The 14,534-nt window shown below is 46.0% G+C and overlaps 1 protein-coding gene across 5 annotated transcripts in view; it reads left to right on the top strand.

The window, feature by feature from the left end:
* Window positions 1–14,534, top strand: part of LOC119970564 (zinc finger FYVE domain-containing protein 16-like) — a 125,577-nt gene that overhangs the window by 39,707 nt on the left and 71,336 nt on the right. For 4 of the 5 annotated variants that reach the window (XM_038805393.1, XM_038805395.1, XM_038805392.1 and 1 more), the window contains one exon: window positions 8,130–8,312. The exons of the other annotated variant lie outside the window; for it this stretch is intronic. In XM_038805393.1, the coding sequence (XP_038661321.1) occupies window positions 8,130–8,312 (183 nt within the window). The remainder of the gene's footprint in view (window positions 1–8,129; window positions 8,313–14,534) is intronic. 5 annotated transcript variants of the gene reach the window in all.

The raw sequence follows: 14,534 nt of genomic DNA, 5'->3' as shown, positions 1-14,534 counted from the left end.
TGGTGCGGGGTGGGGAGGAACATCGTGTATCGCTGTATGCGGACGACCTGCTGTTGTATGTGGCGGATCCAGAAGGGGGAATGCCGGGGGTGATGGAGCTGTTAGCGGAATTTGGGGGCTTCTCGGGCTATAAGTTAAATTTAGGCAAGAGTGAGGTATTTGTAGTACACCCGGGTGATCAGGAGGAGGGAATTGGGAGACTCCCATTTAAGAGGGCAGTGAAGAGTTTCAGATACCTGGGGGTGCAGGTGGCCAGGAGTTGGGGGACTGTCCATAAGCTTAATTTTACCAGGCTGGTGGAGCAGATGGAAGAGGAATTTAAAAGGTGGCACATGGTGCCGCTATCGTTGGCGGGTAGAGTGCAGTCCGTCAAAATGACAGTTCTCCCGAGGTTCTTGTTCCTTTTTCAGTGTTTGCCCATCTTTATCCCTAGGGCCTTTTTTAGAAGGGTTACGAGCAGCATCATGAGCTTTGTTTGGGCGCATGGGACCCCGAGGGTGAAGAGGGTCTTCTTGGAGCGGGGTAGAGATGGGGGGGGGCTGGAGTTACCCAATCTCTCGGGGTATTATTATTGGGCGGCCAATGTGTCGATGGTGCGCAAGTGGGTAATGGAGGGGGAGGGGGCAGCATGGAAACGGATGGAGAGGGCGTCCTGTGGAGATACAAGCCTGGGGGCCCTGGTAACGGTGCCGTGGCCGCTCCGTCCTACGAGGTATACCACGAGTCTGGTGGTGGCGGCTACCCTCAAGATTTGGGGGCAGTGGAGGCGACATAGGGGAGAAGTGGGGGGCTCGATGGAGGCTCCGTTAAGGGGGAACGATAGGTTCGTCCCGGGGAACATTGATGGGGGATTTCAGGGTTGGTACAGAGCGGGCATCAGACAGCTGAGGGACCTGTTTATTGATGGGAGGTTTGCGAGCCTGGGGGAGTTGGAGGAGAAATTTGGGCTCCCCCCGGGGAACATGTTCAGGTATCTGCAGGTAAAGGCATTTGCTAGGCGGCAGGTGGAGGGATTCCCTTCGCTTCCCACGAGGGGGGTGAGCGACAGGGTGCTTTCGGGGGTCTGGGTCGGAGAGGGGAAGATATCTGATATCTACAAGGTTATGCAGGAGGCGGAGGAGGCGTCAGTAGAGGAGCTGAAAGCTAAGTGGGAGGGGGAACTGGGGGAACAGATCGAAGACGGGACATGGACTGATGCCCTGGAGAGGGTTAATTCTTCCTCCTCGTGTGCGCGGCTTAGCCTCATCCAATTCAAGGTGCTGCACCGGGCCCACATGACTGGGACAAGGATGAGTAGGTTCTTTGGGGGTGAAGACAGGTCTGTCAGGTGCTCGGGGAGTCCAGCGAACCATGCCCATATGTTCTGGGCATGCCCGGCGCTGGAGGAGTTCTGGAAGGGGGTGGCGAGGACAGTGTCGAGGGTGGTGGGATCCAGGGTCAAGCCAGGATGGGGACTCGCGATTTTTGTGGTTGGGGTGGAGCCGGGAGTGCAGGAGGCGAAAGAGGCCGGTGTGCTGGCCTTTGCGTCCCTAGTAGCCCGGCGAAGGATCTTGCTACAATGGAAGGATGCGAGGCCCCCAAGCGTGGAGACCTGGATCAATGACATGGCGGGTTTCATTAAGCTAGAGAAGGTCAAATTCGCCCTGAGAGGGTCGGTACAAGGGTTCTTTAGGCGGTGGCAACCTTTTCTCGACTTTCGGGCTCAACGATAGGGTACGGGGACAGTAGCAGCTGCAACCCGGGGGGAGGGGGGGGAAGGGGGAGGGAAAAGGTGGGGGGGGGGGGAGCGGACGATGACTATGTTTGTTTATTTAATTTAAATTTATTTTGAAGTTCTTTTGTTGTTCATTGGGGTTGGGGGAGTGGGGGGGATGTGATACATGCGTCGATACGGTCTGGGGGTGGTACGGTTATTATGGGTTATTTTGTTGCATTTCATTGTTTGTCGTTATGTTTTATATTTTCTGTAAAAAATTCCAATAAAAATTATATTTAAAAAAAAAAAGAGGTTCCTTTGGGCAGGGCGGTCGTGCTAGCAGGTGATGCTAGTGAACGGAAGTGAGGTGGTGGGGAGAAGGCCAAGAGGGGAGGAAGGGAATGGGGAGAGGTTGTTGCGCCATGGCAGGGGGTGATAGATTCCATGGTCGTGGCGGAGGAAGGGGCCATCTAGGATGGGCTAGGTATAGGGTGGAATTAAGGGGGCAGGAGTTAAGTCAGGAAGATGATGGACGGTAGAGAAGATTGGAGGCGTAACCCTCCGGTAAGACTGGTAACGTGAAACTTTAGGGGACTGAAATGGGCCTTTAAAAAGGTCACGGGTGTTTGCGCACCTCAGGTGCTTGAAAGCAGGCGTGGTCTTTCTGCAGGAGACGCACCAAGGACCAGGTTAGGTTAAGGAAGGGTGCGAAGGAGGTGAGGTATCCAGGTGGGAGATATGTGATTGTGAGTGGGGGTATTGGAAGGGGCACTGGTAGTGTTGGTAAATGTGTATGCCCCAAATTGGGATGATGTGGGTTTTATGAGGGGGTTGCTGGCAGCGATCACGGATTTAGCCACGCACCAGTTGATCATGGGAGGAGATTTTAACTGTGTCCTGGAGTCGAGGATGGATAGATCGAGCCCCAGGTCGATGGGTAGGGTATGAATGGCAAGGGAGCCGGGGGTGTTTATGGAGAGGATGGATATGGTGGATCCATGGCGCTTTCAGAACCCAGGGGGAAGGGAGTATTCTGTCTTTCACGCTTCTATAAGGTGTATTCGAGGATTGATTACTTTGTAGTGAGGCGGGAGATTTTGTTTGGGGTGGAGGCTGCAGAGTGTGCGGGGATAGTTATTTTGGACAATGTGTCCCGCTTGGCTGGAGATTCGGTTTAGAACGGGACAAGAGCAGAGGCTGGCTTGGAAGTTTGACTCGGGGTTGTTTGGCGGATGAAGGTTTTCGTGATAAGGTGCGGGAGGCGATTAAGGAGTGTGTGGAGTTGAATCAGAAGGGGGAGGTGTCGACGGCTATTTTTTGGCAAGCACAGAAGGCAGTGGTCCGCGGGGGGAAATAATTTTGTTTAAGGCTCATGCGGATACAAAAGGAGGGAGGAACATGACTATCCAGTGAGCGAGATAGTGGAGGTGTTCAGGGAATATTCAAGGGTGCCCATCGTGGATGGATTGGCGAGGAGGAAAAAGTTGCAGGGGCAGTTTGACAGGCTGACAATGGGGAGGGCGGTAGGGCAACTGCGTAGAGCAAGAGGGATGCAATATGACTATGGGGAGAAGGCGAGCCCCATACTGGCATACCAGCTGCGGGAGCAGGCTGCGCCCAGGGAAATATTGAAGATGGGGATTGGGGCGGGGGATGTGGTATCGGACCCAGGGAAGATAAATGAGGTGTTTATGGAGTAATACCAGGCACTTTACGAGGCGGACACGGGGCGGAAAGGAGGGGGACATGGGGCAGTTTCTGAACGAGCTGGAGTTTCCCCAGTGGAAGAAGCAAAGAGGCAGGCATTGGAGGAGCACCTGGGGCTGAAACAGTTGCTGGATAGTATCAGGGGTATGAAGTTGAGGTGGGCCCCAGGGCCGGATGGGTACCCAGTGCAATTTTATAAGGAATTGGTGACGCACCTGGCACCACATCTGTTGGGGGCGTTTAATGAAGCACTGGAGAAAGGGGAGTTGCCGGAGACAATGTAATCACACTAATTTCCAAAAAAGGGAAGGACCTGGTCGAATGTGGGTCGTATAGACCCATCTCACTATTGAATATGGATGTGAAAGTATTGGCTAAATTGTTGGCGGCGAGGATGGAGGACTGTGTCCCGGGTGTGGTTGCAGAAGATCAAACTGGCTTCGTAAAGGGCAGGCTCCTTTTGAGTAATATAAGACGGCTGTTGAATGTAGTGATGAATCTGTTGGGTGCTCTGGCACCGGAGATTGTCGTGCCCATGGATGTGGCGAAGGCATTTGATCAGGTGGAGTGGCAGTACTTATTTGAGGTTTTGGGAAGGTTTGGTTTGCCTGAGATTTGTGGCATGGATGTGGTTGCTGTATACGGCACCAAGGGTAAGGGTGAGGACAAATGATATGAGCTCACGAAGCTTTGACTTACACAGAAGTACGAGGCAGGGATGCCCGCTCTCGCCATTGCTGTTTGCGCTGGCCATAGTGCCGTTGGCGATGGCGCTCTTGGCGTTGGCGGAGTGGTGGGGATTATGAGGAGACAGAGGGAGCATCGGGTGTCGCTCTATGCCGATGATCTTTTGCTGTATGTTTCGGATCCATTGGAGAGTATGGGAAGGATTCTGCTTGCTGCGGAGGTTTGGAGGGTTCTCTGGGTACAAACTGAATGTAGGGAAAAGCAAGATATTCCCGGTGAATGAGCTGGGACAGCGGGCTAATTTAGGGGGGATTTCATTTACGGTAGTTAGGGATAGGTTTAGGTACTTGAGGATTCATGTAACGAGGGAATGGATGGGGCTCCATAAATGGAACTTAACGAAGCTGGTGGAGGAGGCCAGGGAGGATCTTAGGAGATGGGATACACTGCACTTAACGTTGGTGGGGAGGGTCCAAGTGGTGAAAATGAATATTCTGCTATGGCCTTTTTTCGGAAAGGGGACACGATCACCTCAGACTTTGTGTGGGCGGGGAAGGTGACGAGGGTAGGGAGGAGCCTGCTACAGACGCAGCAGGGGGGATGTTGGTGTTGTCAAACTTTATTATTGGGGGGCGAATGTGGACAAGGTGTGGCAGTGGTGGGAAGGCGAAGGGGAGAGTGGGTTAGGATGGAGGAGGAATCCTGTAAGGGGTATAGTTTGAGGGCTATGGCTCCGAGTAGGTATTCAGGAAACCCGGTGGTGCAGTCCATGGTGAATATCTGGGATCAGCTGAGGAGGCATTTTAGGGTGGAAGGGATGTCGGTACTAAACACTGTGCGAGAATCATGGGATTAAGCCGAAGGGGATGGATAGTATATACAGGTGGTGGAGGGAAGTGAGGCTGTTCAAAGTGAGGGATTTGTATTTGGCGGAAGGGTTCGCCAGTCTGGAGGAACTGAGGGAGAGGGTAGAGCTGCTGAGGGGTAGTGAGTTCACATCTGCAGGTTAGGGACTTTGCACGAACGGTCTGGAGGGGGTTCCCTCGATTGCCGGGATACACCCTGCTTGAGCGGTTGCTGCTTCCGGGTTGTGGAAGGGGAGGGAAGAATTAGGGATATATACAAGTTGCTGGGGGAGTAGGGAGGTGAAGATCAATGTGCCAGGGACCGGTGAGCGAAACAAGCCAATCCAGGATTACTGTCTCTTTCTTTTCTGGAAACACTCCACGTACCGGCAGACGATGGCTCGCGTACCACACTTTGAGAAGCACTGCTCTAGTGGTTTACTTGGCTGTGCTCAAACTCATTTCACATTGGCTGAGTATCAGGAGCCTATGTACTCTGGGATAATACAGGCTGCAACTGGATGCAGCCTTAACCAAAAGATACTCCAGACCTTGAAATTTGTTCAATCTGATTTATTGAACCAGTAGCACAGTTGTCTATGAGTTCGACTCTCTGCTAACCTAAGTGTGGTTACTCTGTCTGACTGAACCAGACTAGCTCTTAGCCACGTGCTGGAGGTGCGATACTGTAAATACACCCTGACTCACTCTGTAGATGTTCATCGGTGGAAAGAGGCAGAGTGTGGGTGCCTCATGCCTTTTATAGTGAGATACCACCCCTTAGTGTCCTGCCTGCTCATTGGTCATGTCCTGTTCTCTGTGTTCCTTAGCTGTCTGTCTGTGCCTGTCTGTATATCATTATCTGCATGTCTGCATATCATGACAAGACCCACACACAGATCGAGAATGTGCAAATTGCACATGGACAGTGCTCCCACACATTAGTTGTAGTGAAACTTAAAAAAATAAATTTGAGTACCCAATTATTTTTTTCCCCAATTAAGGGGCAATTTAGCACGGCCAATCCATCTAACCTGCACATTTTTTGGGTTGTGGGGAGATGTGCAAATTCCACACAGTGACCCGGGGCTGAGATCGAATCTGGGTCCTCAGCGCCGTAGGCAGCAGTGCTAACCACTCCACCACCGTGCCGCCCCCATAGTTGTAGTGAAACTTAATTCTGCCTTTAACAGGTTATTAATCGGTTTTTAATTTGAATATACATATTTGAAGTCACTGTCCCTATTAACATGGAAAAGGCATTTAGCTTAGAAATGCTGATGCGTGTTGCAGAAGAGTGGGACCCCAGTAAATATTCGAAGCGTAAAAGTGAAACTTTTTGAAATAAGTATTCCAAGTACATCTCAGAATGATCAGTAATGATGTTGCCTATTGCCCATTCACATGAGGTAGGAGAAATAATTAGCCATCATTCCATTTCTGATACATTCAATGACTCATGCAAAGTGGATTATTAATAAAAAATGATGTGAACATAACTGGTCAAACCACATCTATGGAGATGGGCAGGGTTAATGTTTTGAGGTCAATGACTTTGAATGGAATGTAGAATCTCAGAATGTGCCGGAATGATGTTGATACCTATTGCCCATGAACATGAGTAAGGACAAACAATTAGCCATTATTCCATTTATGATGCATTCAATGACTCATGCAAAGTGGATTATTAATAAAAAATGATGTAAACATAACTTGTAAAACCACATCTATGGAGATAGGCAGGGTTTTGAGGTCAATTACCTTTTCCAGAACCCAGCAATGTGGGTCCTGGGTGACTTCAACTGACTATTGCAATGCTTTGGCATTTGAGCGACTTGTCAACAAATGACTTCTAGTTCCCTTGGAACTAAGTGCATAAGTATCATGAGAATATAGAAAAATAAGGAAAGGGAAGAACATGAACGCAACAATCATTCATGTGTGTAAGTAATTTCAGTTCTGCCAAGTAGGGCGGTACGGTAGCACGGTGATTTAGTACTGTTGCTTCACAGCACCAGGGATCTGGGTTCGATTTCCGGCTCGGGTCACTGTGCGGAGTCTGCACGTTCTTCTCGTGTCTTTGTACATTTGGGCGTGGGTTTCCTCCGGGTGATCCAGTTTCCTCCCACAGTCCAAAGATGTGCAGGTTAGGTAGATTGGCAATGATAAATTGCCCTTAGAGTCCAAAAGAGTTTGGTGGGATTGCTGGGTTGCGGGGATGGGGGTGGGGGTATGGGCTTAAATAGGGTGCTCTTTCCAGGGGCTGGTGCGGACTCGATGGGCTGAGTGGCCTTCTTCTGTACTGTAAATTATATGACTTAAGTGTATGATTCTGCAAGAAAGAAACTAAGGGGCAGCATGGTGCACAGTGGTTAGCACTGGGACTACGGCGCTGGGGACCTGGGTCGAATCCCGGCCCTGGGTCGCTGTCCGTGTGGGGTTTGCACATTCTCCCTGTGTCTGCGTGGGTTTCCGCCGGGTGCTCCAGTTTCCTCCCACAGTCCAAAGACGTGCAGGTTAGGTGGATTGGCCATGCTAAATTGCCCCTTAATTAGAAAAAAAATAATTGGGTACTCTAAATTATTATTTTTTTTAAAGAAAGAATCTAAGGCAAAAGGTGGAGCACATACTTATTCCTCCTCTTGGTAAGTAGGGAGGTTTTCTTTTCAATTTCTAATAGTTGTGCAGAGGGAAATAATATATGACAAGGGTTGTGTAATATGTGCAGCCAAATATATTATTTGCATATTAGCATGATTAATATTGCTGATGGGATAGAAGATTGTACAGAAACACTCAGAATAATCTGACTGTTATAATCCAAATATGATAATTGGATGCTGAATATCAATGCTACAACCCGTGGTGCAAGAAGTAGCTACTTAGTAAGCTTATTTAACCCTTTTTATCAAAATATTTATTGCTGTGTTTGCCATGAAGCTACATTTTGGCTGGATGGAAGGAAAGCAAATCTAATACCCATTGATGAGGAACCTCAAGGGTGTGCACCACATTCCATTTGAGACTTGTTCGGAATTCAAGGCATTGAATGAGTTGAACTTAGCTAAGTTGGTGACTTGATGCACTACAGTGAAAAACTGCTAGGAGCATTTTGTGTAGTGATTTTTGGGAAGAGTTGGGTAGTTTCAGGTCAACTGTTCATAAACCAGCGCATGTTATTTGGTCTTTTGCAGCTCAAGCATTTAAGACAATGATGAGTCCAACTGGTCCAAGCCCTAACCCTAATATCCCATCAGAATATTGTTCCACAGTTCCACCTCTGCAGCAAGCTCAGGCATCTGGCACCCTCAACTCCCCTCCCCCCACTGTCATGGTACCAGTCTCGGTACTAAAACACCCAAGAAACGAAAGCACAGGTATTTGTTAATTTGTTTTAGTTTTATTAGATTTCATTTTGTTTGTCTAGTAGAAACAGATACTGTGAAAATTTTATGTTTAATTTTTGTTTCAGTATGCTGCTGATTATCTTTGTACAATCATTAGCTGCAGAAACTTTATTTTTTTGGGAGGGGGAATCTTCTATTCAAACAGCACGTTACTACTTAAGAATGGAACACTTATTTTTCTCCCGTCCCACTGGCATCACTGAGTGTCATCTTGAAGTAATCTCAGGACAAGTACAGCCAGATTCGGAGTAAGCAAATCCAGGAATGTTCCTTCAGCCCCAATCTCAAGAGAATTCCTATACCGTACCAATATTAATTTGTTCCTATCATGCATAAGCCATGCCCTTTATTCTCGATGTGATTGGCAAATGATGCTGGCCTTTGCTCATGGTCACGAGGTTATGGGTTGAAACTGTTTAATTAACCACCAGTGGGGAATCATTGCAATCATCAAAGAGAGGAAAAATGTCATTCTGTAGATCCGGACTACGTTTCAACCAATGGTGAAAAGATAGCATGCTTACCTATTGCAAATTCCAGTTGTAGAAGTTTAGTGAGGGGATAAATTATTATCTCCTCATTTTTAGGCATCAGTATATTTATGAGAAGATAATATGTTGCATCTGATTGACATAAAGCATTATATCATAAAGCAAGGTATGATGTATCCACATGTTCGTATTCTCTACCATTGTCTCCCACAAATTGAACTCCAGTCTTGGCTAGGTTACCCATAAAAAATGCCAGAAGGCTTTTTTGTCTTTCGATGGAAAATAATTGAAAGTTAACCATTTCCCCTCCCAATTTTCTCCATTTCCTATGGTCTCATAAAACATAGAAAATACAGCACAGAACAGGCCCTTCGGCCCACGATGTTGTGCCGAATGTTTATCCTAGATTAAGAACAAATTAATCTACACCCCATCATTATACCAATCCAATAGCCGCTTGAAGGTCCCTAATGTTTCTGACTCAACTACTTCCACAGGCAGTGCATTCCATGCCCCCACTACTCTCTGGGTAAAGAACCTACCTCTGACATCCCCTCTATATCTTCCACCAATAGATCATAGAAAATACTCTATCCATCTAATGCAGGCCTCTTACAATCAATAACTGGTATGTAAAGAAAGGAAAAATATTAAAATTTCGCAGCTTCAGATTTGGATTGCACGTCATCGTTCCTTTTATTATACAATTAGCTCACTTTAAAAATTAGGGTACTGGAAAATTTATGCACCTGATCTCCAGCTTACAAAGATTTATAAATATTGTTCTGAGTTATCTTCGATACAGTTCAGCATCAAGAAACAAGGGGAGTAAATGCACTCTATAAAATACTTTTATTGTTTCCAATATTAGTCACTTTCCGGCGACCTATATGCATTTAAAAAAAATTCCTGATCAAGATTTGGGATGCTCGCCAATGAAACATTGGTTGCATTTGTGTACTTGTCAATTTTATGGTTCAATTCGTGGCAGCAATCCTCCTGTGCGGTTTACTGTTTACACAATGAGTTTAATGAATGTTGCTGAGTCAAAATCTTGGACTCTGACACGCTCTCTCTCTCTCTCTCTCTCTCTCTCTCTCTCTCTCTCTCTCTCTCTCTCTCTCTCTCTCTCTTTTTCTCTCTCTCTCTCTCTCTCTCTCTCTATACACACTCCTCTCCCCTCCCCCCCAAACTCACTCACCCCCCCCCCCCCCCCACCCCACTCACCCCTCCCACTGCACAATGGGGCTGGTTTAGCACAGCGCTAAATCGCTGGCTTTGAAAGCAGCCCAAGGCAGGCCAACAGCACGGTTTAATTCCCGTACCAGCCTCCCCGAACAGGCACCGGAATGTGGCGACTAGGGCCTTTTCACAGTAACTTCATTTGAAGCCTACTTGTTACAATAAGCGATTTTCATTTTCACTCACCCCTCCCACTCACCCCTTCCACTCACTCACTCCAACCATTCACTCCACCCATTCACTGGAAGTTAAATCACCACTATCCTTAGAAATCTCCCCCGAAACCAAAAAGAGTCAAAAAAGATGTTCTAAATGGTGCACAAGGATTTTCACTCCTTGACTCCTTTGCAGACTTAACTAGGTGTTATTTGGGTCAAACTAATGTTTCAAGTTATCCCTGGTATAACCTATATCTTCAAAGAAGGTTTTATTACTTACCACTCAGTAGCTTTGATCTTGGGTCCCGCCTTGCTGAGAAAGTACAGTAGACTTATCGATATTTTTGTAATAACCACTGTTTCAGGTTAGTTAATTTTTAAATTACTTTATTTTACTTCAAAAGATAACGTCACTGTCTTTACAACAAATGAAAACGGTCTTCTGCATTTTCCGTTCAAGTTGTTCGGACCTTCGTGGCCCCTTGACAATCTCTCTTCTTATCTGTGGGTGTTCTCAGTAACTTTGATTCTCTGTTCGGCTCTTGCATTCAGTCATTCCCATCTACCGAAGCAGCTCTGAGAGCTGGAAGTGATAATGGCCGTTAGTGATTCAGGATATTTATTACCCTTCTCACAGCCGTGCTGGTTACATTTTATTATCTTCAAGTAATATCTTCTGTTCATTAATGTAATTTTGTTTTGTCCATTGTATTCATCTAGTTTCCATTATAATAATCGCTTATTGTCACAAGTACGCTTCAATGAAGTTACTGTGAAAAGCCCCTAGTCGCCTCATTCCGGTTGCCTGTTCGAGGAGGCCGGTACAGGAATTGAATCTGTGCTGCTGGCCTTGTTTTGCATTACAAGCCCGCTGTTGAGCCCACTGTGCAAGAGGATGTTTCAATGATGGGCATTGGCAAAAAATGCTTTGATGCTAGTCAAATCTTAGAGGAGTGATACATCCGGTTCTCATCATGTTTAAACTGATTCCTGCTTGGTGTTAATTTATGCCTTAGTAGATTCGACCGTTATCTCCAGACTTCCACGTCTCACTGATGTCATGAAATTTCTATTATTCACAAATGCACCTTATTTCATGTAATTCACTTAAGATCTGGCAATTCTTATTCAACTGCTTTCTAAAATAATTAACTTCTATGAAAGTGTGAACTATTGTTTCCTCTATGTAACTAAAAACATAATTCACTAATATTTCTTTAACTTGAAAGGACAGCATCAGATTACAGCATAAGCTGTCTCGGGCTGGTTTTCAAGCTGATAAAGCCTATTTGCATTTCAAACCCGCTTTTCTGAATGTGGGATTTTCTGAATTCCTTTGTGGGATTTCTCTCATATTCCTTTGGGTTTTGTCAGATCTTCATGTTTCAAGTGACATCTTTCCCATTTTACTTTACAAACACCACCCACTCACTCCACCCTCTCACTCCACTCACTCACTCCCCTCAACCACTACCCTCCTCCCCTCACCCACTCCACTCCCCTCGCCCCCTCACCCACAGCCCTCACCCACTCCCCTCATCCACTCAGTCACTCAATGCTGGCTTAGCCAACAACGTTGCCAGATCCCATGATCGACTGATAAAAAACAGCCTGACTGGAACTGTAGCCAAGCCTGCTCTGGATCTGACTCAACAGGCAAGCAGACCGGGTTTATTAGATAACATTGGTGCATGAACTCTGGCTGACATTGTTTTCAATATCCCCTTTACTTGCCTCCTGAGGTACAGCAGTGGATTTGAAGCTGCCAATGCTGCTTCCAGCTGACTCAGTAAAGACAGGGTATCAAGCTTGGGGCTTAATAGTTTGCATTACTTTATCCTTGAATGACATTCAGGGAGTCCTCTGATATCTGGCCAGATGAACATTCCAGTAGGTGGAACATGAGGATCACAATCAATTTTATACTCTGAAGTGCTTTGGCTTAATTGACCTTTGAAACACTGGCTTTGAATAACTTTTCATTGTGTTTCCTGATTGGAACAACCTTTGCCCAAATGTACAAAGAGAGGAGACTTTCATTTATATAACACCTTAATGTAATTAAGTGACCATCCCAAGTTGCTTCACAGGACTGTTGTAAATCAAACCTTTTAATGCAACAACATATTAAGACAGAAGGCTAAAAGCTTGGTGAAAAAGATAGGTTGTAAAGGACAGTCTTAAAGGAGGGTAAGGCCTTGGACAACATTTGAGAGCAGTACAGCTGGGCAGTTAAAGTCACTAACTCCAATTGCACTACTTCATGCTCTGGTAAAGCGGAGCTGATTGCACACTTAATGGATCAGTGTTGGTGATAAATAGTGTCTGGTTTATAGTGTCTGAATTAGCTTGAAAGAATAGTTATTGCTCTTCACAGAAATTTTAAATAGTTTTTAAAATTTGTTTTTTAAAGTTTGACTTCCAATGATAGAGCTGACACAAAGTTATCTTTTTTCATTTTTATATTGTAACGGTACTTTCTATATCGGTTCTCTATGAGCACTTGTATTTTTATTGTCCAGTTGCTGGCGGCAACTCCGTCAGCATTTTAAACTGGGGGCAGTGTTAAGATGGACCCCTATCTGTAGGAATCATTTGTTAGAGCTGGCGGAATTGAAAGTCACATTTTGGCGGGGTGGAAAGGTAAGTAGCTGGAGTGAGTGACGGATTTGTTTTTGGAGGGGAGGTTTGCCAGCTTGGAGGAGTTGAAGGAGAAAGTAGTTGTCTTGTTATGCTCTAAGTGTGGCATAAGCGGCTTCCTTGTGATGCACTTGTCAAAGGAAGGTTCAGACGTGGAGATAACGTCAACACGTTTATTAAACTATATACACTTCTATTACTTGGGTTCGACACTACTGCTAATCCTACTATAGCTACCCAGACTGACTAACCAGTCTGCTACAATCCACGTGGTGGGAATGATATCGAATCAACCCTGTGTCTGTACTCACTGATTCTCTCCACTGGAAAGAGGCAGATCATGTGTGTGGTGTCCTTTATATCTGGGTTGGTGTAATGCCCTCCTGTGGTCATGTCACCTCTGTGTGTATCGTGAATGCCCATTGGTCGTGTCCTATCTAACTGATCTATTGGTTGTGTGTGTGTGATGTCTCTGTCGCTCCCTCTAGTGTCTAGCTAGTATACATGTATTTACATTAACCCCTTGTGTATTTATAGTGATGCACATCACCACAGTAGTATTTGTGGGTTCATTCTTGGTCGTGCCGTTGCCCACTTTATTGGAGAGGATTCTCTCCTTGTGGGGTCGGAAGAGTGCCGCACATTCAGGATATATGGATGGATCTTGGGGGGAGGAGCAGACCTCAGTAGAAGAGGTGAAGGCTAGATGGGAGGAAGAGCTGGGACCCATATTGGATGAGGTGGTGTGGAGTGAATGCTACTTCATCATGGCGAGGTTGAGCTTGATTCAACTCTGGGTAGTGTTTAGGGGCTCATCTCACCAAGGTAAGAATAAGTCAATGTTTTTGCGGGGGTTGAAGACGAGTGCAAGCAGTGTTGAGAGGGCCCGCAAACCACACGCATATGTTCTGGTCCTTTCTCAAATTGGGGTTTTTTGGGTGTCATTCTTCAGCATCATATTGGTGATACTAAATATTGATTTGGAGTCCTGTTCGCTAGTAGCTATAATCAGGTGTGTCGGACAAGTCAGAGCTGAGGACAGGTGAGAACGGATGCCCTGGCATTCGCCTCGTTGGTTGCTCGGAGGCCAATTCTGTTGAGATGGAGGCGGCCAACGTCACCTAATGCCTCGGCATGGCTAGGTGTCCTGATGGACTTTTTGCACCTCGAAGGTCAACTTGGGGGGTGTCGGTCGAAGGGTTCTACCGTAGATGGCGGCCTTTCATATCGTACTTTAAGGAATTGGTCACTTTGCTGTGGGGGCAGGAGGATGTGTTGTTTGGGTTACATTTCTGTTACTAGGACAACTTACTGTTATTTGTAATTTTTGATTTGGGTTTTGCAATTGTTTGATATTTGATATAAAATTATGTTCCATAAAAATATTAAATATTTTTTGCAAAATATCAGATTGCACTGCATATGATGCACATTAATTAGAGTTAAGGCCATTTCTAGCAGATGATTTGACACGTTTGTCTCTAGTGCAAAATATCAAATTGTAGCAACTTCAAAAGATGTTATAAAGCTAATTTCCCAGCAGTGGCCTGGGTCTTTTGAGGAGTGATGAAAGGTGTGTTGTGCCACAATTGAATTTAATATTGCAGTCTCAAGTATAAAGTAAGTATATAAATTTGAATTCTAACAAGGAGCTAAAAGAT

Source organism: Scyliorhinus canicula, chromosome 8 (genome assembly GCF_902713615.1).
Source record: "Scyliorhinus canicula chromosome 8, sScyCan1.1, whole genome shotgun sequence".
Classification (NCBI taxonomy): domain Eukaryota; kingdom Metazoa; phylum Chordata; class Chondrichthyes; order Carcharhiniformes; family Scyliorhinidae; genus Scyliorhinus; species Scyliorhinus canicula.
This window is presented reverse-complemented; position numbering and strand designations above follow the sequence as displayed.